The sequence below is a fragment of the Gavia stellata genome, chromosome 3 (assembly GCF_030936135.1).
Source record: "Gavia stellata isolate bGavSte3 chromosome 3, bGavSte3.hap2, whole genome shotgun sequence".
Lineage (NCBI taxonomy): Eukaryota > Metazoa > Chordata > Aves > Gaviiformes > Gaviidae > Gavia > Gavia stellata.
The window spans coordinates 67,757,638-67,782,360 of NC_082596.1; the positions used below are offsets into that span (position 1 = coordinate 67,757,638).

At 40.7% G+C, this 24,723-nt stretch overlaps 1 protein-coding gene across 1 annotated transcript in view; it reads left to right on the top strand.

Annotated features, from left to right (window-relative positions):
* AHRR (aryl hydrocarbon receptor repressor) overlaps positions 1-24,723 on the top strand; it is a 67,346-nt gene that overhangs the window by 21,105 nt on the left and 21,518 nt on the right. Inside the window, exon 3 of the mRNA XM_009813830.2 lies at positions 18,607-18,707. Within this exon, the coding sequence (XP_009812132.2) occupies positions 18,607-18,707 (101 nt within the window). The remainder of the gene's footprint in view (positions 1-18,606; positions 18,708-24,723) is intronic.

The window sequence follows — 24,723 nt, forward strand, 5'->3', positions numbered from 1 at the left end:
AACTTGTCACAAAAACGCTGTATTTTGTTCCAAATAATTTATTAAAATGATATTGTGCCATCAAATGACCCCTATAAAGTTCATACATGAAAATGGCCCAATAAATAATACTTGAGAGGAGAAATAATCTAACTTAGATAATACATCTTGAACTGATGAATGTAAGGATTTATGTGGAAAATATTCCAATATGTTTTTATGAGGGCTAAGACAGTAAGTGGAGAAAAATGGAACTGCATTTCTTCTTTCCATACTTTTTTATGTCTTAATCTCTATCACTGCATAAAGAAAAAGGCTGTACATCTCAAAACAAGTAATATTTGTGTGAGGAAATTAGAGATGTATAAAATCACAGAAATTACTTTAATAGTTATTAAAGGCTCAGTCATGCAAGGTGCAAAATGCTCTCAAATTACTGTGTTCAACAGGAACTGACGTTTTTCAACACTTCTTCAGAACCATCAAAACTGTATAATAATTAAACCCTAGCAATATAGCTCTATATACCTGTTTAACGGAAGAGTTCTTTCTTGTGTGCCAAATATATACTTCGTGACATGGCAGAGAGTTTGAAGGTATTACACATTGCAATATTCAGTCTTCATTCTTATTGATGCTAGCAAGCGCTTTAGAAACAGTTAATAAATTTGGTAGGGAGTGCCATATTATTCGGGGACAGTGATCCACCCTACATTTGTTGCTGACGACTTATGGCTAGGAAAGCAGAGATAATGTCAGTTTGAAGGTTTGCTTCATGATGACACTTTATAACTATTATAGTGGTAATTGATAATGTCTTTAAAACCAGTCGTATGACTGAGATAGTCACCTCTGGCAGAATGAGGTGGGAGGAGAGGTCAGTTTCTGGACAGAGGACGTGCCCCTTGCAGCAACACTGCAGTGACAGCAAGTTCCAAGAGGTCATTTGGAAAAGAGGAGTTTCTTTATTGTTTGTTGTCTTTATCTAGTCAAGTCAAGTCAAGTCACGATCTCCAGACAGGGGTCAGCGTGCTTACTTTAGATACTCTGGCTTCAGCAAGGGGTCAGCGTGCTTACTTTAGATATTCTAGCTTCAGCAGACAGTCCATCTTCTGAATCTCTGAAGATAATGTTCAACTAGCTTAGTGTTAGTTCAGAAAATAAAGTGGAATGGTTTCTCCAGCTAGAGAAAAGCTGCAATGGCAAACTACAATTTCGTGACTCTCCATGGCGCTCTTGCCAAATGATACATACAGCAACATGTGAAAAACATGTTGGGGAAGACTTTTACGCCCTGAAATGCCTGTAGTGGAGACTGGGAAATGTAACAGAAACTTTCCAAGGATGAAGAGGACAGTGGAACACCTAATATCCTTCCCACGGAGGCAGCCTGCCAGGAAAGACCTACTGTAGGCAAAATTTGGGCAAAAAGCCTCTTCTCAGAAAACAACAGGTTTGGTTGGGGAGGAAACATAAAGACAACTGGTCAAGTCCTTAATTCCTTATTATGTTCTGCCTAACTTTGGCACTAGTGGAGTAATACAAATCAGGCCTTCAAAATCTGGCCCAGTGTTTTGAAAACTGCATTGCCTGAAGTTAAATGTATTTTTAGGAATCAAAGCAAAAATGCCATTGAAAAGGTTGAAGCCTGGGAGGGGTGAGCTCACACCTTCACCGCTCCAGTAACTTGGCTGGAGCGTGTTTCGTGCTAGGTAAATTGGGGACCAGCTAGCCATATTGCAGCCAGATTCGCAGTGGTAGCAGGCTGCTGGAGGGAAAGAACACTGGAAAGTGAACTCAGATTTACACGGAGATAATGGGATACATGTGAACAATTTGGGAGATTTTATCAGTGTACTTTCATGTCAAGCTTTTAATTAAATCTGCCAATTTTATTTTTCCTGTATGCACTTTTGCTGTTTACCTTGGTGACTTTCCTTCCCTGTTTCAGTGTCTGTAGTTTGTTAACCTGTTTTCTTCAGAAATCTTTGAGAGATATTTTCCACTTCTCTCTCTCTAGTGGCCTTTCTGGAGACAACCCACTTCACCTCTTTTTAAATGCTTTTCTTTTTTGCATCTTCCTCATCTGTAGATTTTCTTGTTTTCTCCATATAGATTTTTTCCCCTCTTTTCCCATCTTTGCTACAACATTCTCCCTTTTCCCTGTATTCCTTGCTTTGTCCCTAAGAGCTGTGTCTTACAGCTGCTCTCTGCAATTCCAGAACTGGATCTCCATCTCTTCTCTCTACTAACAGACTGACTTTGGTGGGAAAGCGATGCTCTCTTTTCTTTGCTAGTAAGACATTGTTCTCGTCTCCTGTTGGGTGAAAGAGGGACCAGACAAACCTCTTTTCCATTCTCCTCCATGAAGGCCTTTTGCCCTATGTGGTCTGGGTGTGGTGAGCTCAGATAGCCTGCTGATTCTTTCATTGCATGGGCCGCAGGGAGGGGATGTACCTTTCATTCCCTCCCCTACACAGAGCCCTACCACAGCGTCAAGATGATGAGAATCACTGCAGCAGAGGGATGAAGCCTTAGGGCGGGAGGGGGGAATAAATAATGAATTGTTGTCAACCCTCCCTACTGCATTAGGCTGCCAGATGATTGCTTATTCCTTGCTCCCACCCACACGCTTCATGCCACCACCAGCATTCTTGGTCCTTTGTGGCTGATGATGTGGGCTAGTCAGCTGATGAGTCAGCTCTGCTAACCAGTGCTTTTCCAGCTCCCCATAGCTTTGGCGTAAGAGTTTCAGCCAGGATTATCCGCCTGGAAGGGGGGGGCACTTGGTCACATTAATTGATTTATTTGGAAGTGTACCATTCTGCATATAAAGTGCAGGTTTCCAGGGGTGTGCAGTTCAGCTCGTCTTGTTCTCTTTGTGTACATTCCGATGCAGGGAGTTTTGAAACTACACCCTGTATACCATCTGTTAGTATGGGACTGGGGAGTTAATGGGAAATTCAAACTTTGAATAGGTCAGGAAATTCAAAGTTTTGTTCTCACAGCAATTAACTACATGTTGGTCTCAGATGGTATTTTAGCTCATCGGGTTAACGTACAAAATGAATCTTGCGCCACAGCTGAGTTCCCGCACCACAGCTGAACTTGGCGCAGGGACGGAGTGGGAGAAGAGATGATCAGAGCTTCAAAATACCTTTGTGCCTCCTTGATGCTGGGCAGGCCTGGGCCTCTTTAGTGCTTCCCAGGGGTCAGAACACCCTCCGGGACTGGCGCATCCAGCATCTCACAGCTCGTGTCAACTGGGGAACATCTGGGCAATGGAAAATACATCAGGCATAACAATGTTCCAGCTGCCCCGTTCCCAGCCTTGACTCCATCGACTGCCGGCTATGTTGCCTTGGCCAGGGCGCTATGGTTAGGCATTCCAGCTCCTCTTCTCGTCCTGCACATCAAGCAAAGGCTATGCTGTGCTAGGACAGGTTGTACAGACCACCACGTGCGGAAGGCTCAGTCACAACAACTTGCTTTAAACTAATTTCTGCAGCTGCACTATTTGCTGTCCTCTTTAATCTGCCTTCTACTTGGATAGCAGATCCAGGTATCCTTCAGCAGTCCTGGCCAAGCTAGAACTTCATTTACGTTGCAGTAACAGAACACCTTTTTCCTCCACTTCCAGACAAAAACTGGCTGGAAAGCACTGGGCCATGGTAGAAAGGCAGCCGAGCATCAAGTGTGTACAGTATGTTGGGGCAGCAGGAAGAAGGTGAGGGTAGAAGATTTTTTTTGAGCATGCTTGCTATAATTTTTGTAACTGAGTTACTCAGAAATCCTTAAAGCTTGATTGTAATTACTGTAATTTCTCACAGTACTTAAACTTATTTCTAATGAAAGAATACCTCTTAGTGGCTATTTAAAGTCAATTTATTTATTAAATAATGATGTATATTACACTAATCTGAAATAGTTTGATTTTGGATTATTAGTTGGTGTATAAGTGAGCTGGATTACATTTCTCTGGATAATTTTCAAATTAAATAAACTTCACAAAAGGACTAAAAAAATAATGTAAAGGCAGATTTGCAGCTAATCCAAAGTACTGTCTGCATGTTCTCTTATATATACAGCTGGTGTACAGATCTTTGACTGTCAGGTGCAAGTTTTTAGAGCTGTGGAGGGAATGAGGAAAGCTTGCAGTAATTATTTGGAAATTGGCATATGAGAGGTCATTATTTATCCCGATTTCACTATACTAAATTATTGACCAATTCTTTCTCTAGAATGCAGGTCCAGTGGCACTTAGGCACATGTATTAGACACCTTCTTGCATCTCCTTAGAAAACGGAGCAATTGACCACACTGTCTTTAAGTAGAAGAACTCATATTCTTGAAAAAAGATTGCAAATATTTTATTTTCATATAATAAGGAATATAAAAAGGACTGTCAGTAAGGCAAGGTTTTTTAGATACCAGCTCTGCGGCCAGACTGCTATGCAGAACAGAGCTGAGCAGCAAGTATTCTAGCAGCTGTTTACCCTGAAACACCCATATGTAAACTCATTCCTGCTGTTACCAATTATTTTCTCTCCAACTGTCTCCAGAAGAACAGCATAACTTGTTGGTAAAGGTAAAGTGGCACAACAGCATTCTCATGTATCTCTTTCCATAACTAGAAAGGAAAAATTGCCATGTTGATTAAATACTTGCATTAGTATCCAACACTCTCACTTTAGATTAACTTCTAGTGTAGCCAAAGTTCATAAAGAGGGACAAAGTCACATCTTTTTGTTTAGGCAGCAGTTGACCTTGTATACGATTCATTTCCATGGGAAGTTGTAGTGGTAAGTGAATGGGCAGAAATCAGTAACATAAGACCCAGGGCAACATCTTCAGAAGTTTCAGGAATCTTTGAAACTATGGCCTATCTTCAAAAATGCCTGCAGCCTTGTCTGCACTGGTACTGTTACCCTCGAGGTCACTCTGGAGGCTGTCAGCACCCTCCCTTTATAGATCAGCGTCTCTGTCTCACATCACCTCCACTAGCATTTTGTCCGAGCTAGGAAACTGTGGTGATGCTTGGCATCAGAGGTTCAGCCTGCCTCGCTGCCCTGACTTCCCATCCACGACGTGAATGTGCCAGGTTCTGACAGTGAGGTCCACCAGCAGTAACCTCACAATCCCCTGTCCAGTTTCCAGCCTAATTCCCCTCCATAAATACAGGCGAGACCTGGAGCAGAGACAAGGCTGATTTTGGGGCGGTCATTGGTGTCATATCAAAGCAAGACTGGGAGGTCATCTTTTGTGTAAATGGCAAACTGCAGTGCAGATGGGAGAGGACCTCTGCCACTGCTTGATCTGGGTGAAGATACACATCAAGGTCAAGCCTGAATATCATTTTGGATGAAGCCAAGGGCACTTCACAACCTGTGGGTACATCTCCAGAATCCCTGAATCTGTCTGTAGCATGTGTGAGCACACCTGAATGAGCTTTCACCTGGCTAGTGTGGCTAATAATAGCAATGAACTTGCAGGACATTGTGCAAACGAGTCATCTCAGCCCACACTGTGAGTCCTCAACGGGCTTAACGCTGTGCCCTCATTGCTATTGTTACTTTTTTAAGCTGGATTATAAAGCTGGTTTGGGCAAGCCTGTTTGTGCTGCCTTTAGATGAAATGTGTCTGTATACTAATCCTCATAAAATGTCAATGAGAAATACATCCAACTGAATTTTTTAAATTGTAGGCTCCAAAGTAATTTTAACAGCTTTTGAAAACTTTATTTCAGGTAATTAGTGCAAATAATTCATGACAGAACAGCAACGGTTGCTTTCATAGCGCTAACTGCTTGTGAAAATAGGCCAAACCGCCCCTTCATTGGGTAGAGTTGACTTACTGCAAGAGGAAAAATATTTTTAACTTTTTTCTTTAAATTCCCACCTGCCCCCAATCTCCCAAAGGCCATTCCAGCTACAACCTACAAGGCACATCCATACAACAGAGTAGTATGTTGGTCATTTGTGGGACACTGTCAGCTAAAATATAAAATAGGCTTTTCTGTCCTAGAAACAAGCTCTAACTAGTACTTATATTTTCATAGTATTTCTTCAGAATAATTTTTTGATAGTAAACCCAATTCCTGATCTACCATTTCTGCATCATTGGTGTTTCTAACACTGCAGCAGGGCAGTGTTTAATTCAGGGCAATTGTATCTGTTGTTTATTGAATCTAATGTTTGTTTGACTGTTTACCATGGCTTTTAAAAATCTTAATTAGCATAATTCACAGTAGCACATGGTTGGCAGACACGGACCTTTAAGATAATAAAAAGGAACAGGCTGAATAAATATTTGAAAATGGTGCCAGTATAGTTTAAAAGAATTGTAGAGCTATTTATCTTAACCTTTTATTTAATTCTACGCAGGCAACATGACTCCATCCAGATAAAACTCCAAGCTACACATTTCTTCCCTGCTCGAACTGAAATAAAATAGTCCTGTGACATATTTGGGGGAAGCCCGTACGATAATGTGCGTGTGCCTTATATCTGTGTGAGTCGAAAGGATGGGCTGCCTCTTTAAAAGGTTTCCGTGAACCTGTATTGTTATAGTACGCTCTGGTAGGCGAGGGGTTGCGTGACTGCAGCAGACTCATTTGTGACCTCAGAAAAGTGGTTATGAAAGTGATCTCTTGATCAGAGGAATAGAGCTCTGCTGCCTGCCAGACCAGCAAGGCAGAAATGAGCCTCCTCCCTACAAATCTGCCCCGGCAGGAGAAAAAATGCTCCTCTTTTGGATGCAGCATTCATAGACTAAGTCTTTAATGATTCCTCTGAAAAATACTCGACTTAAAACAAAGTAGGCTCTAGAGTATTCATTTTCTCCAGTTAACTTTCATATTTTTTAAGAACATGTGCACAAGCATCTTTACTTTTGCTTTTTGCAATTCACCGTGTTCATTTTCTGCCTTAAACCTATTCATATTTTCCTTAGCATAGCACTAGTAAGTTTTGTTTCAATGGTTACTGGAGTGACTCTGGCAGCAAGTCGCAGTGTATATCCAATGAAGATCATATTGTAACTGATGAAAACCCAATATAAACTGATGTTTATGTCACATAATGAGTATAGAACAGATCTGATGAGTCAGTAGGTAAGAAATCACCAGTTTTCATCCAGAAGACCTTGACAGAATAAGAAGCACTAGAAGTAATTTATGTATCATAATTCTCTTTATACATACTATTCAACTAGTATTGATCACTCGGTGAAAGCTGTAATTAACTATAATTGCCTTGAAAGTTGAGGCCGCAATCCTATCTTTCATGAGAGGGAGACAAATTTCCTGTCCTTATCCCATAAGGAATACTCGTTATTTCTTTGGTAGCTTGCTATGAGTCAAGGTAGCAGGCACCTTCACAGGAGTCAGACTTGCCTGTTCAAGTCATTGACACATATGCAGAAGAGTTGAAACTGGAGAAAAGGTTATATTTTATTAGCTAGAACTCTGTTTCTGAAATACAGAACATTGGTTGGTTGTTCCTTGTCTTCACATGGGACAAGTCTGATAAGAACTCTGTGGCTGCCTTTTAATTTTATCACTACGTCTAAGTAGTCTCTGTTTTTAAAAACTGAAAAGCAAATCAAAGCAGGGCCACGATTTACTTTTTTAGAGCATTCAAATATTACCTTTCCTGCCTTTTTTAAACACAGTATTTTTTATTATGCTTAGAAAATTTGAAGGTCCTAATTCTGGTCGTTGATCTAGGGACTGTGGCTTTTTTTAAAAACTTAATTTCTCTAGCACTAAGGGGGAGAGAACATGTAAGCCCACTACTGGCCTGCTTTGGGTCTTTAGGATCTGCTTGGGATCTTTTTCTGAGCATGGAACCTGGCTGTGAAAAAAGGCAAAGCAAAACGTTTGTGAGGAAGTGAAAAATGAAGGTTCTTGTAGTAATTGTACACATCACTTGCATGCATTTTCTACTTCTGCAGAAGGTTCCTATTCTGCAAAGCAATTTATTTTTGGACAAACCATAATGGCTTCTCTACAGGCCCTCTGACTTACAAGGGATTCCAGTTGGGAGCAAGGTCCATCTGTTTGGATAGCTTTGCAGGACTAGTCTTTAAATGCATACATTAAAATATGAATGTGTATAAAAACACATTAAACATATCCGGGGATTGTAACATTATCAATTTAGTGTTCTGGTAGTTCAATTTTTGACTTCTGCTGTTGGATTGTTTTTCATTCTGAGTTTTTAGGCAAGATTTTCATGTTACTGGTTTTCTTCAGCATTCTAAAAAGTTCTGGAATATAGTTCAGTGTTTTAAAATTATCCTGAAAATTGATTCTGAAATAATTTTTTAAACTTTTAGATACTGTTCCTGATGTTTCATTTGCCTGTATCTTGTCTCAGCACGTTCTTTTACTTCCTGAAGTAGAAAAGCCAAAGCTCAAGGACCTGCTCTCAGGCATATTTTTCCCACAGCTCGTTAGCTTCATTTAACCTCTCAAGGCTTCATACAGTCAGTCTCATCACGGCAGTCTCCATAGACAGCAGAAAAGACCAAAGCAAAGCACTTCTGCCTTAGAGAGTGCCGTGTTCTGTGGGGTGTGTGTATTTATCAGTGATTGTGCAGCAGTGTGCTGTGGTATCCAGCTGACTTAAAGGTGGAGATTCTTGCATTTCTTCTGTCAAGTCTGTTTGCTTATTTGAAGTCCACTGGAAAGCAAATGTGGCTGTGTCTTTGCCTTTAATATCGGATACAGTATGGCTGCTATATAAAGCAGATATTAAGGAATTGCTCTTATGATATTTCTGACTCTGAAACTGATGAAGCCAGATTTGGTTTTCTGGGTAACATATGCACATCCTGTGCACTAAGGTCTCAGCGTGAATATTTTAGATGCAATGTTTATTTCATCTTAAAGGTTTCCTTTATCCTCTCCAGATTGTGTGCTTTGTCTATTTTTAAACAGTCTCTTGGGTGATATACTGGCCCACTGACACATGCTCTTTCAACTCTCTTCTAAGAGATACTGACTTGAATGCCTGCTTGGAGCTGGCAGGTATGAATTTAGCCCGTGCCTTTCTATGCAGAGTGGTACAAACAAAATTATAAAGGGACAAGAATGTTATAAAAGCAGTAGAAATTGAGGAATGGAAGCTCAGGAGATAGTCTGTTTGAAACATAGGCCTGGAAAAGAGGTTATCAAATCCAAAAAGGCTAGCAAAGATCATGTAAATCTCACATAAGTCAGTCACTGTCAGGTTGATTTAATCAGGAAGGGGGAGAGATGCTTTCTTATACACTTCCCGAGTTGCGTTTATTTTCACACTTGGTCTTTGATTTGATTTCACTCTTCAGGGATTGATTTACTAAATGTTATAAACTGTAGATCTAAATTGAAGAGGGTAAAATGGTGCACATCTTCTGCAGCCAATAAAGACTAAAAATGTTCTGATATTCTCAAGGTAAATCTGTTATCAGGACTTCATTGCATTTCTTGTGTAAGGTGCAATTCTTAGAGTCTCCTTTTTTAAAGTGGGGAAGATTCCAGTAGACTGTAGTTGCTTACTTATGAACACACATAGCTCTTTTCTTAGCTGTCTTTTCAGTAAAAATGGATTTTGGTCTCATTACTTAACGTTTCTGAAAAATATTTCAGACTCAGAGTTATTTCAATTATCATAAAAGAAATATTTTTTTCTGTTTGGATGCAATGATTAGTCACAAGCTGGTCTTTCGTCATATACTTAAATTTAGTCACATACAGACTTTCTCATAAGGTTCTGATTTTTCTTATTGTCACTTCTGTGATGTACTTTGTTTCACGTCACAGATGCTGCTTTTGTTCATATGTTGTTTATTTTCTGTCTGCAACAAATTTCATGGACAAGGTTGTGGCATTGCAGTGAGAATATAACAACATAAGAAATGCACTACTGTGTCGCACCAGTGGTCCATCTAGTCTGGTATTCTCATCTCCAAAATTACTGTCTTTTATCTGCTTTAAAGCATTCTTGTACTGGTGTCACTGAGCACTTCACAGTCCTCATATTGTGGGATTGGGTGAACAGCAGTTCTGCATTCAGTTTATCCATTGCCTTTACAATTTTGTAAACCTCTGTTACATCTCCCCTCATCCTTCTCTCCTCAGTAAACAGGCACAGCTCTTTTAGCATCTCCTCAAAGGGTAGCTGCCTCTGCTGTGGACCCCAATGTCCATTGTTGTATTATTTTCATTGGGAGAATCAAACCAGTGAAAAAATGGCCTTGGGACAACAATATAATATGAGCCATATCAAAAGAGGGCTACATTCTTGGACCATAGAGAGAGAAAATGCTGTGAATTCAGAGGATATAAAGAACCTAAATTTTATTTTTCCCTGTACAGATTTTTTAAAATACCTGGTCAAGGGAAAAGATGAACAGCTATTCAGCCGACAAGCCATCATGAAGGACACTTAGAAGAACTGGAAAACTCTGCAAGTTGTTTTGATAAGCCATCTGCTCTATAGGTCCTAGAATCAATTTGTCCCGATGTGCTATTTGTCTGAATATGTATGTATATGTATATTATGGGATTTGCTGAGAACCCACCCAAGGAATCAGGATGTGGCAGGTCAGAACACACTTAAGGCTGATGTGGATTAGTATGGTGAAGTCTGAATCCCTCTACATTGGCTTAACGTGCAGTGTTTCAGAGTGTAGTATGGAGGAAAATGGAAACTAGAGTAAAACAAACATAAAACTACATTGATCGTACATTCTGAGGTCCTCAACTCTGGAACTAACCAGTATTAAGCATGCTTTCTAAGTACAGAGTAATTACCTTAAATTCATTTTTTTCTGCATAAAACTTATGCTGTAGATCTCCATTCTGATTAATGGACATATAATTTACAGACTCATGCCTTAAGGGGCAAGGAACTCACTGGGATCATCTTAAATTTTAAGAGGAATGTGGGCATTGATTTGAAAGAGGACCAAGTGGTTTGCAGATTTGTTACTCAAGATTGCCAATAACTCAGGCTTGCGATCCATTTTGTAGTTTGACAGAATAACCCATTTGTATTTACCTTTTACGGATTTATTCAAAAGGGTGTGCAAGCACATACACACTCAGGCAAGCTAATGTTTTACAGCTTAATTAAACTAAGAATGGAATAATACAGGGATAAAATTAAGGCCCCAGGACTGAACCTATAAATCAATAGGTTCCCATCATCAGTTCATCATATTTAAAGTAGTAGGTAATAAAATGGAATTATGAAGATGAAACAGAAGACAATTGCTTGTAATAAATCTTGTATCTTGGGATAATTTGGAAGGACTGCATGTCTTTGCCAGTCTTATAGCCAATATAGTCTACCAGACTAACTGATAATTCAAATATTTACTCACCGTGATGCAAACAAATCTCTAAAATAACTTCTTTGCCAATGCTCAACGTGGGTTTGTCTGTTGGGGAGATCATCTGTTGAGTCGTCTGAAGAGAGAAAGGTTGCAACAGTAAGCTGCAGAGAGAAAATGTGCTTTCTAGACAAGTTCTTTTGAGTCTGTTGCTTGTATAGTTAGCACACAATTCAAATTTGCATGGAGGTACAGCTTTTCTCTGCATTTGTGATCCCTCAGAAGTTATGGGAGAAGGGAGATGTTATAGTCCCAGACTACATAAAAACAATGACATACAAGAGTGGTTTCTTGTGAGCTGGTTGTGTGAGATACAGATAGAAAAAACCATCAAAAAACATTGCAAGAATACCTAATAGCTTAATTCACACATTCTCCATATACACACACTTTTCACGACAGCCACTTAACCATTCTCAGCATTTCTTAAATTATTCTACACATTTTGCAGACCAAGAATTGTGGAAACAGGAAGTGTCCATCCAGGACTTATCCTAATATTCATTCACCGAAAACCCTAAGCAGCTCTTACCTTACAGAATTAATCCTGATTGTAATTAAACAATGACAGTTTTCCTGGAGAGAATGTGAAATGCCCATTACTGGGGATGCTCAATGAAAACCCTAAGCAACCTGCCCAGCTGGTTAGCTCTGTTTTGATCAGGGTGGGGTAGACCAGATGACCTTCAAAGGTCCCTTCCAACCTACGACTTCCTAAGTTTCCGTGATTCCCTATCCCAACTCAATAAATAGGCCTAGCTTCCCCCCAGGTAAAATACTTTCCTAAAGCTTCGCAGAACTCCTTGCACCACAGCACAAACTGAACATAAGTAGGTAATTGTTTTCAGCTTCTCAGCTTGCCTCATCTAAATTGTATTCCCCAAAGGCACACAGACCTCTTTCTCACATGCAAGAAAAAAATACCCTGACTTGTTGCCTCCCCAAGAAGTCCTTGGTTTGTGTTTCTTCTCTTTCACCTGCACCCTGACTCCAGTGCTGCCTTTTTGTTGGACTCACTGGTACTGCCTGCCCTGGCGTCATGCCAGCTCCATCCCAAAGACTCGGTCTGTCGATCGTGAACTCCTACCCCAACTCCTACCTCCTACTTCCTGACACAACCTTGCTCAACAGGTCAAGAGGGAAAAGATAGGACTGATGGGTTTTAGAGGGCAGCGTGAGGAAGAGGGGGATTTCTTCTGGGAGCTGGAGGACAGCACATCAGGACTTGCCCAAGGCCAGAGGCTCGCCCTTCTCCCTTTCTTGCCCACTAGAAACCCTCTCTGAGATCTCATCCTTAATATCTTGACTGATCACCACTAAATCTTCTAATGAGCCAGATCTCTCAGGGCTGATGTTTGTAGAAAAACTATAGGAATGCGAGCTTTCTCCCTCTTTTCTGTGTTTTTCTGTAGAAATAATTTCCATGTGTACTGTTACATACACAGAGAGCAGTGGCAGCTGGATCACCGTTTCAGAAAGTTTATCTCATCTGCAATAATTTCTAAAAACACAAAACCATCCAGTGGAATATAGTGAAACCAACCGTTTTGATGATCACTCTGGCAGCATTTTTTACTGTTTGCAAAAGGATTTGACTTCAGGGAAACACTCCTCACCTCTCTCACTGCGGGTTTTCTCCCCGCTGCACGAGAGTTATTTTCTGATCCTTTGCTTTAAGCCCCTTTGCTTTTTTTAGGCAACTTCCAGATATCTGATACAGTATATAATGAGGAATTAGGTTCCATTACACGAAGACTTAACCTTCTCGAAAAGCATTCAGCGCTTGCCAGGAGTCATCAATATTTAACAGCTGTTGTTATTATGAAATACTTCATAGGGTAATGTGGCTCGTCTGCTCGCACGCAAGGGTTTGAACAGGCGCCAGGCCCCTGTCAGAGCCGCCGGGAGATTGACAGGCGGCGAGGCTTGCGTGACAGCGGGGCTGGGGTTAGTCAGCAGTCTGCCTCCTCCGCAGCAGGGACTTCTCCTCCCCCTCGCCTCCCCTTCGAAAGGGCTCCTCCGGACCGGGGTGGGACACGGGCTGGGGTCTCGGGGGGCGAGGTGGCCCCACCAGCTCCGCGCAAGGGCCGCGGGGAGAGGAGGGCTGCCGGGCGGTGGCATCGCTTTGGTGCCCCTCGCGCGCGCGGGGAAACGTGGAGGAGGCTCGTGGGGAAAGGGGAAGAGTGGTTCTGAAAGAAAGAGGGGACGGGATCTGGAAAGCAAACAGTTTGGGTTGTACCTTAAATAAATGTCATGCTGTACTCGAGAAACTTCAAAGGGCAGTCAGATTTCAAAGCATCTCTTAAGAAGAAGCAGACTGAGAAAACCGCTAAGTTGGGAAGAAAAACTTTGCATTATTGCTAGCATAATTTCATCTGGAGTTCTGGTAGCCTCCGCAACAGGACTCAGCACCATACATCTTTTGTTCAGAAGGTGCCTTTTGGGGCTGATTTCTTTCCCAAAGCGTTTGTGCAACCTGTATGTTGTGGCATTTCAGAGTGCAAATATCCCTTTCGTATCATTCGGCAAAGTGTAACTGTTCTTCATTTTGTATATTGTTTCGTTTCAGCGTGCATCTACTGAACACCGTCCTTATTGTCACTCAGTGTTCTCTGTAACACAGCAAGAGGAAACAGACCATTTCAGTTCACAGCTGTAGGTTTGTTAAGCAGAATTGCTCACACCGAGTGTTTCCTCGTTGTTTTGTTTTGTTTTCTTAGCATTCAGGGTAACACGCATAGCTGATTCTTCCTGCAGCTCAAAGATCCAGGAAGAAAGACCCTGTTTTCGCTTCCTTTCAAATAACAGTTACCAAAAGTAAGACTTGTACGCATAAAGCGGTATCTCTGAACCTGCAAGCTAGATTCAGGTACTTTCATCTGCCCATTTTAAGAAACAATTTATCCCCTGGTCGTCACTGGAGAGAAATGGTCTCACAGGTACTCCTCATAGAAAGGCTTGAAACTGATACACCTGCGTCATACCGAGTCTGAAGAAGAGAGTACTGTCCCCTTCTTACACCTCAAATGAACCCAGACGAGGCATTCAGATAAGAAACAGCATCCCTTCACTGCTCATTTCTTGCCTGTGCTGTTGCTTGACAGAGGTAGCCTGAGCAGCGGAAGGCCCCTGGGATGGCTGGGGTACAGTTTGACCACACATTAGTTTGTTACAGAGTTTAGCTTGGCAGGTATTTTTCTAATTATTTTCTGAAGAAAGAAGTTGTGCTTGTGCAGGAAGGGGTACAGAAACACTCTGGAGAATGTAATCCTGTGGGTTTAAAAAGTACGGTTTTATGAGAGTCCTGAAATTTCCATCCCTCTGAACTATAGAGTATTCTGCCACGAAGAAACGTTCTGTTATTTCTGAGGGAGAGGGAACGTCTGGTTTCATGATGCTTCTACAGACTTTAAAGTGTCAGGCAGCTTTTCTCTCCTTTACAATATTCCAGATTTGGTTTTCAAGCCAAGGGGTTTGCAAATGCAGATAGCGATGCTTATATCAGAACCGGAGGCTCAAAAGAGATCTCAGCTTTTTACAGTGTTCTGGGAAGAGACAGTGCAGCTGTGAAAGGCTCAGCAGCACTGTCTGAGACAGTCCCACACCCCTTCAGCCAAATTTATCATCCCTTTTGTGGACTTTTTTTTCTCCATTAATTGTCAATTCTAACTCTACATTATTTTTTGTTTCCACTCTTTTCACCGCTTTCAGATCAGAAATCAGAACAAGGTCCTCAGATCTTTGACCTCTCCTTCAGGAAATTGCATTGGCCATTTTTCTTCATTTTTTCTCCCTCCCCTTCCTCCTCCTAGCCCCCTTCCCCCCTGCCCTGTATATTTCCACAGTGTTGTCCCTCTGTAGCACCTCGCGTTTCCAAACTTGTGGGTTTTTAATGTTGCCTGGAATTGCACCATGCTCACCAGATCGCATGACCTTGCAAAACTGTCAGCCCTGGTACATGTATATCTTGTATTTATCACCCTATGGTATCAATATGCTCGTTCCTCTTCTTTGGCAGAACAGCTCCATCTTCTGTTTTATTTTGTGTTCTGGAAGTGCAGGCTAGATAAGTTGTGCTCAGAAAAAGGTCTCTGCTGTTCCTACTTCCCATCTCTTCAGTTTGCCAGTTTTGAACCTAGTAGGCGAGTGCTCTATGCTGAACTGCTGACAATCCAGTCCAAAGAGTTGCCTTTCCCATAGAAAGCAGTCCAAGGCTCCATAAAGCTGAAACTTTCCAGTTTTTTACAGCCAGCAGCATTCATCAGGCTGCCTGCAATACCATTTTTTTTCTTGCCCCATTTTTGACGTATGGGAACTCCAGCAGCCAGAAGTTTTCCCCTCAGGTCACTGAGTCATCCTTTGCTGCTTGTTATTTTTTATCTTTCCACAGTTTGCTCCTCCCTGCCTACTAGAGACAGTACTCCTGCATTCTCCAGCCTGTCATTCGTTTTCGTCATCGCAGGCTTCACCTTTGCTCCAGAGGGCCACCATTTTATGTAATGTCTTAGTCTGATCACAGCTGTCTTGGCATCAGGGCCCTTGCCATCAAGCCACCCATCATAACCAATACTTACGTTCCTTCAGTTCTCCCGCTTGATTCTTGGTGGTGACAGGGGTATCGTTTGGCTGCGCTGTTTTGTTTTCCCTATTTTTCTGCCTAGTCAGAGAACATCTTGCAGTTTTCCCTCCTCACCCTGTCACGTCTTGCTTCTCCTCCTCCTCATTAATTTTTCTGCCTTTCTTGCTCTGCTTTCTCCGAGTGACGGGCTGTCACCAGCCGCAGTATCTCTTCTGAGCTGTCACTGCAGTATCAGCCAAGCCCTGGGTGGATTAGCAGAGCATTTCCAGTGCAGGGAGGCAGAACAAGCATGAACAGTGAGCAGCGGCTCTGCTGCCTCAGGTGCGAGGAACAAACGTCCCTGTGTCCAAGGAGCTCTTGCTTCTTGGCGCGAAGGGTGTCATTCGTCTTTGATGGCGCGCTGGCTCTGCCTCGCAGGCCAGGCTAGTGAGTAGGGTATGTTACGAAACGGATGTGTGTGGCCTAACATACGGGTAACTCTAGCCGGCAAAATAACATTAAAATACTTTCCATTTGGAGATGGAATTTATAGTAGCCAGCCGAGCTGCGGAACAAACATCTCTTGTGCTTCTGCTGCTGTGCTTGTGTGAGCCTGAAGGCTGACAAACAGGCAGGGAGCTCTGGCCTGCGCAGCCGGCTAAAATAATAGTTTCCACTAACGATGAAGTTTGAACTAGTGGAATTTTCAGAACACCAAAAGAACGCATCAAAAAATAAACCTTCGTTTCCTCTCACCCCTCCCTGTCTGTCCTTTAACCTACACAAAGACTGCAAACCACTGTGTCAGTAATGACAAAATCATCTTTTCTGAGGGGGGAAACTCTGGAAGAGGCCATTGGAATAGGGGCTGGGCTTTTAAAAATTATTGTTACGAGTGTCCTTATGTCTGTTCTTACGGGCAGGCTTAGCAGAAGGCTTGGTTGATCGGGGGAAGAAAAGCAACCTTTTCCAATTAGTTCAAAAGGTATACCAAAATGAAAATGCAGATTGAAGAATCTGTGTATCCCGTTCATAGCAGCCTAGCTTACAAGTCTGAAATCACAAAATTGTTTTGGCTGAAAAACATGGGTAGGGATCTGTTTTAGGCAGCTTGGGATTTTCCTGATGTGTTTTCCCATGCCCAGGGGAGGGATTTATTACATATAATTATACATTTGAGATGATTGCTTTGGGGTAATGACCGACATTATCACTGACAGCAAATATTTACAATGTAAGCTAAAAAACATCACGAATATTCAGTCAGTGTGGTTCTGCATTGCCATCATCTGTTGTAAAATGCTGATGTATCTTGCAACAGTCCCTCACTAGGCTGCTCTATCAGTAAGGGGCTCTTGCACAACCCTTTGGAAAGGAAGTGACTCCATTTAGATGATATCCTTGGTCATTTGCAACAAATATTATTCAGGCCATTTAAAAATGTAGACCTTTTTCTTAATTTGGTATCTTACTAAAAATTTAAGTCCCGTTGTCATGACTTTTAGCAACAAGCTCAGGAACATTAGAGGCTTGCTGGCTGTCTCCTCTTCTTATTCTGATTTGGTATAAACTATTCTTGTCTGTCTCAACCCTTCTTTTTTTGGATTATTATCCATCTTTGGCTGTGGCTGCTCCAGCTCTCCTTTAGCTGAAAGGGACAAAGTGTATCAAATGTCCCAGCTAATCTCACTGGTATGCTTTCCTCTCTCATTCTCTCCGTGGAAAGGAGAACAAACAGAAAACTGATTTTCTGTTTGCTACCAGGATATTTGTATGACCCATCTCAGGGACAGGGCAATAAAAGTGAAGCTGACTCCTTAATTTTTACTGACCAAATGGTAACGAGAGGTTCCCGTCATACTCCCTAGATGATGCAGAAGCCCAATGTATCAAGTGATGTCAGCCTTCTCAGAAATTCTTTCATTATCCCCAGAAATGGGATTGCATTTCAGGGATTTTTCTGTGGGATGTATCGATACGAAGACTTTAATCTGAGTATTCAAAGATATTTCAGATCAAGCAATGATAACCGATGTGCGGGAAGAGCACTCACCAGTTTTGACTTCCATGAAGGTTTTTATTATTATTAGGAAAAATACATGCAATTTTAATCTATAGTGAGAGATCTGCACAAATTTCGTGTAGTAAATGACATCCTAAAAACAAACTTTAAACCTCTGTTTAAAAATGAAATGGTTTAAGAACATTCCCTTGAATCTTACAGTCAGGCTTAGACTCATAGTCATGAATAAGGTAAAGTGAGATTGAAGATGATCTGATGCCAAGAAGGTCAACACTGAAAATAAGAAATTTATTTCAGTCCCTTGTCTTCTGAGCTATATAGGCTTTTCTTTATATTGTCATAATACATATTTTTATAAACAAAACAACTTGCTAACTTTCTTTTGTTTCTTTCCTGTGGGTTTTGGTTGTTGCTTTATGTAGAGTACGCTAATGGAAAAAATATGTTTAAAAAAAATGTGATAGATATTTCATATAAAAAACATCTGGACTGCCAAATATGTATCTATCTCCCTCACAGCAGAAGAAAGTTGTCCGTAACTGAGATCCAGACCACAAAGACAGTAACTCCCAATTAAATCAATGCATGTTAAGTGCCTAAATAAGAATTCTAGTTTAGTGGTCCTAATTGTTATGATTTCTAAATTGATAATAACTCTTTCCAACAGCCATTCAAGAAAAGCACTTTAAGAAGCAAGTTGGCCAAATGATAAAAGAAGACAATATATCTAACAAGACTGCTGTACAAGAAGGTGGACTTCTACTAGAAGTGAGTGAAAAAATGCTGTCTTTTCTGGCTCTAATTTATTCAGTTTGACTATATATTCAGGTTAATGCTTTGTGGCAACTTTGAACAAACGGTCAGTCTTGGTGTGAGTCATCTAAGAATCACACTTGTGAGTGCTTCTTGCAAGAGCGAAACTAGCAGTCGTGATAGTCCTGGTCAGTCTCTGTTTGGGCAATTCTACCTTGCATCCCTGCATTCTTGAAATTACCAGTGAACCTCGGTAGGCCAGTTCACAGTTCTTTTTCACTTGGAGTGATAGTGGAGATTTATTTTACTTGGCGCATATTTTTGAGGGTGCCAACAGGAGCTTGCCTGGTTTCTGATCTGAGGTAAGATTATTCTAGGATATTTTAATTTATCCTACTTCCTCAACTCTGTGCTCTGAGGGAAGCTGTGTCTGCAGAAGTTAGTCCTTCTATGTATTTTTATCCCCTTTAGGATGACTTTATATTGGCAGAGAAGCATAAAGGGGCCATACCATTACTGAGAGTTGGATCCATTAATCTGGGTGAAGAATTAATACTGCTGTGAACTACTGAACCAGCTAGAGCACAGCAGTCCATCCCAGATACATCTGCATTTCAAACACATGATGTAATAATACCTTTTATACACTGAGGTCCTTGGAAATTCCTATGTGATTAAGACTACATAAGTATAGATGTTTTGGATAGGATGATATTCATGGTATAAAAATTGTGTTTTAATGACAGCTCTGAGATAGACGTAAATGTAACTTAAATAGTAGCCTCCAGCAAATAAATGCTATATACTGTTAAAGAAAAAAGACATTTTATCATGGGATCCAATATCATAAGTTGTTCAAGTCTATGGAATGGAAACCGACACCCTGCTTTCCTTCCTCTTAATACTTCAGAAGATTTTAATTTTGTATTTCAAAGCAAGTAACACAGAGGCATCTGATTAGTTAGTGCTAGCGCCAAAACGAGATGTTTGGCTGTCAGGTATTATTTGCAATCATTTCCATTCCCAATGAATAGGGAGTACAGTGTGTACAATAAATGATAAATATGGTGAGTATATAATTTTTAATGAGGCTCTCCTATCTTTAGTCTATGTTTTGTTGGGTGTATATTACATGCCCACAAGTTACAATCATTAAGGATCTTCAAACAGCAGCCCTGCTGCTATGAGCACATGGAGAGAACACTGATACGTAATTTCAGGTAGGCTACAAGAGACTAATATTATTGAATATGCTAACGGTCTGCTTACTACGCGGTATATAGAAGTCACATTCCTTTTGAATATATGGGAGATATTTTATCGTGGATCATACTTAATTGGATCATAAACTGGATGATTAAGTGCATGTTAATATGAATGTATTCACCAGGCTTCATTTATGGGCATGTCTGACCTAGAATAAGAGGGTGAATTTTCCTTAGGGCTTGCCGGGAACGTTTCCTGGGGACTGAGTTTGGCTCGGATGCTCATTCAGTGGCCATGGCATATGAAGAAAAGTGGGTTTTTTTGTTGTTCAACCAAATTCACCATGTTGGTTATTAGGGACTGTGGGGTTTTAACTAAATAGTTGCATTTGTAATTCCTTCCAAGGAGAAGTAAACAGTCTTGCTGGCGGTTGCTCTGCTTTGTATCTTGACTTGTGAAACTGGCCACTTTATTGGTTCTCAAAAGATATTTTTCAGTTGTCAAAAGCCGCCTTCCTTCTTGTGACACCACCTTGCACTGTGCAACCTCACCTAGATGCTTTTTATAATACAAACCAGAATAACCTGAATCACTAAAGTATGTGTGAATAATGCTGTCCCTGACTGCAATGTTAATGGAAAACCAGGGATAATTGCATTTTTTTTCCTAGTGGGTATGATCACTGTGCTCTATGTATAGATAGAAATATGGAATAACAAGAACCCTAATTACTGGTAAATAATGTATCTGTGGCTCTTGAGTCTTGAACAATGCAGTACTTCCCCTTTCAGCTTGAAAGAAAACAATGGCATTAGGCTGTCTTCAAAGTATGTTTAAAATGTTTCTTATTTCTAAAGGCCTCTGCCACAACATGTGTTTTTTATTTAAGATTTTATGGAGATTTTTTACAGCTATAATCAAATAGCTTTCATCAGCAATAACAGAATAAACAATGATACCAGTTTATCAAAGACTTTTTAGTGGAGTACAGCAGGTATCTAAATAATTTCTTCCAGAGCTTTAAGAACACTTCTGGATAAGAGAGTCTTTTCTTGCCATCTTTGTTTCCCTTTGGAGGGAAGACAGACAAAGCTCTAAGAACCAAAGTCCAATTTTATTAACGGTCTTTTTGAGTATACGCCATCATTGCAATCTTTGGTCTCCTTGGAGACTTCAGACTGCAAGAGTTTGACTGCAGTAATGACTTTTAACTTTGTACTTTCAAAATATTTTTGAAGACAGGTGGTATTGCAACCCTTGTGCCACGTGCCTTCTGGCAGAAAAGGGATACATTCAGTTTCTGAAGCCTGTTACTGAATACTTAAGGAACACTGGGCCAAACCTGTAACCAGAAAAGTGTGAAAATAAATTGTACTGGCAGTCAATAAATCCAGATAGAATTTATGGGGTGATGGGGTGGAGAAACACAATAAAATGGTGACTTGGAAAAATACGAATGACTCACTGGTGGGTATCTAGGCAATAGCCTTGATTGCAATAATCATCTCATGGCTGTTAGCCACCTCCTACTCTTCCCCCCAGCTATGCTGCATTCACAGTCTCAAGTCCAGACTCAGAGTCTACACTGTTGTGCAGGTAATTCTTCATCCCAAATGCATGTGTAATTTTCACGTTATACTATCCTATCGGAAGAATTGTGTGTCTGTTGTCAAGAGGGAGGCCCTCTCTGGACTTGTTTTCTCAATGACATGCAGTCAGGCAGTGGCCCCATCATCACCACTGACACCACTTCTTGCATAATCATCACCCACATACTAAGCAGCACCCTGCTAAAATTGTCACTTGAACTTTATTGACCGCCACACAGTTAGTCCTGCAGTTTTTCTGGTCATTATGGAAGAATCACTGATGTTCAAATTTCTGTCTCAACCCTTGCTGCTGAAGGAGATGTCTTGATGAGCTTTCTTTCCTTCTTTGTTATGTCTGTTGGTCTTCCATTCTGCTGTTGTAGGCTGCAGGATAGGATTTCTGGTATCTCTGTCCCCAGATGTACTGGACATACTTCTTTTCAGGTGTGATAACAGTGTTTTATACCCAAATTGTCACAAAAATTAAAAAGAAATCCGGATGATCCAGGCAGCCCCCAAACAGATGCTAATGGTATAAGACTGCCTGGTTCTGTCATGCCCCATCTCTCTGATAAATACTGATAAAAGGCCAGACCTGGCCTATTCTGTCATTTCCATGCTCACTGGCGGGTCACACTCCTTCAGAGAAGATCCATGTTGTTTTCAGAATGTTCCAAGCCACTCTTTTGCCCAGTTCACAGACAGATTTCCACATGAGTCCTCCACTCTAAAGGCTTCAGGGCACAAGAATCACATTTCTGTGGTTTTGTCTCATGTTTTTGTTTATGGCTGCACTGAAGATGCCAGTCATCATACCATCCTGATGTCTCTTATTCAGTGACACTGTACATTTACTCCTCCTGAGCAGAGATAGTTAGCTATGGATGCCCAAGTTACCTTTCTCCTGCTGAAAACAAATAATGACATATGGCTGAATAACAAGGTATTGGATTTTGTTGCTATTTCACTATAAAACCCATGCATGGGAGCAAGAAATGCAAGGACCTTTCAGGCATAATTTGAATTACAACCCAGTAGGGTGGTTGCAGGCTCAACATGTCTGCACGCTGAAGAAAAAAAAACCCATAGCCTATTTTTCTGTATGTAGTTCAGAGTGATAACAGGGTCCCTTACGAAAGCCTCCCACAACATTGCTCAGATGCTGAAAACACCTGCTCTTTCAGTGGGAACAGCTGCACCTCCCTGGTTCTGCAGCCCACCCCACCCTTCCGGAGCATCTGGTGGTAACTATGCCAATCTTTATTCATTTTAGCATGTCAGGAGACTATGTCCAGGAGACCTGTGCACTCAATGTGCATGCTTAGCACCATGCTGCTGAATCCTTTGGACTCTCCTCGTGCATATGAGGACTCTCCTCGTTTCTTCCAGCCAAACACAGGACAGACCTCTTAGTTTTCACCAATGGCAGAAAAAGCAAATTATTGAAATTTTTTATATTAATCTATGGCAAAGTCTCATTCTCCACCCTTCCTAAATAGTACTACAATTACAACTTACGTATTAAAATTTTTAGACAAAGACTGTCAAGCTGCCTGGCATCTTAAGAAATGTCTTAAAATCACAGACATATGGTCTTTTATTTTAAAGAAAAAAAAAAAAACTTCTTCAAAATCATGTCTGTCTTCAGAAGTGGAGAAAAACAGTTAAAGCTAGGTTTGGTGGTGCGGCCCTTATAATTCTCCACTGGTATCAATAATCTTAGTTTCATTACATAAACTACATAATCATCTAAAGCTGGATTTTTCAAACTGAGCTTCCGTGTTTTGTAGGAATGCTTTTCTTCTACCATTTAGCAGATTTGCTAATTTTTTTTTTTTGCAAATTTTGCTGATTTGAGTTGTGAGCAACATGACTAGTGAGGCAATTCAGAGATCTAGCTTCTGAGCCAGCAGCATTTGTGCTTGGAAAATGACTGTTGGTGCAAAGCAATAGCATAATCAGGTATAGGCAGTTTATCACACAGACAAGTCCTTTGTATATGATTTCTTAGTTCCATATCACAGATTTGGGCACTATTGTGAATAGGAAATTTTGGTTCTTGCTTGGTAGTTCCCACTGAAGTCAGTGAGACTTTTTTCCATTAGCTTTAATACCAAATAGAGCCCAAGTCTTCTTAATCAAAACTAATGAAAGTCAGACTTTTTATCTAAGGAAAGGATTCAGGATTTGATACAATGCAAGCTTGAAGCATATTGTTTAACATTATGTTGTTACCTTAAAAGTGGCTGCTAATAATGAGGTTTCTGGGAGTTACTTTGAACAGAGAGGTGTATGGGCACATTTTGGCACTGAAAGGTATTTCCAGGTGGCCTCTACTAACAGCTTGAACTAGAGTTCAAGTTTCATTCCAAGGGAGTTGGAAAATGATACATTAGAAAACATCCTATTGGTGCTGTTCTTCACTCTGCGTAAGGAAATAACATAGGAAACTCTTTTCCCACTTGGTTTCCTGTAATTTTTTTAAACTTGTTAGTGTAATTCCACTTCCTCCTTCCAAACTGATTTATGTAATCAGTGCTTGATAAAACTGTGCTCTTGAAAAAGGTACTCCAGTTTGAATTTTAGTCTGAGAGCAAGAGATTTTTCTCTTCCTGTTATTTTTTAATTTAAACTTGAAAAGGAAAATTTGGAGTCGGACAAAAGTGCATGGTTGTTATATGGGGCTATGACCGAGGCACAGACTTCAGAAATCAAAAGCTGGTAGAGAGAGACTTTTTGATTTATTCTGGTCTTGAATTCCTTTTCAGCTTCCAGTGGTGCTGACTCTCTTAGTACAGTCCTTCTAAAGTAAATCCTGTTAGATGATGATACAGTGCTTCACCTTTTAATCTACTGGTTTAAAATGGGGCCATCAAAATAGGAAGTTCTCATAAAAAGCTCATAGTCTCAGTGCATTTTCTTTTTCAGTTAATACAACATTTAAAAGTTACCCAAACAACGCCTTTGCTTTCCTTTGTTTTCAAACATGAACCTTCTCCCAGTAATTTAGATGACATGATTTAAGTTGACATTAGTCACTTGGGATGACTTACAGAGAACTTATCCATGAAAAAAAAAGCCATAAATGGGGTCAGGAGTAACTTGCCGTTTTATCACATGCGTACATTCACTTTCTTCTTGCCAGGCACAGGCAAAACACAAAGAAACATTTCAGAGGCCCTGGTCCCTTTTTTTTCTTTGCAAATAGGCATATTTCTAAAATCCAGATTTGAAAT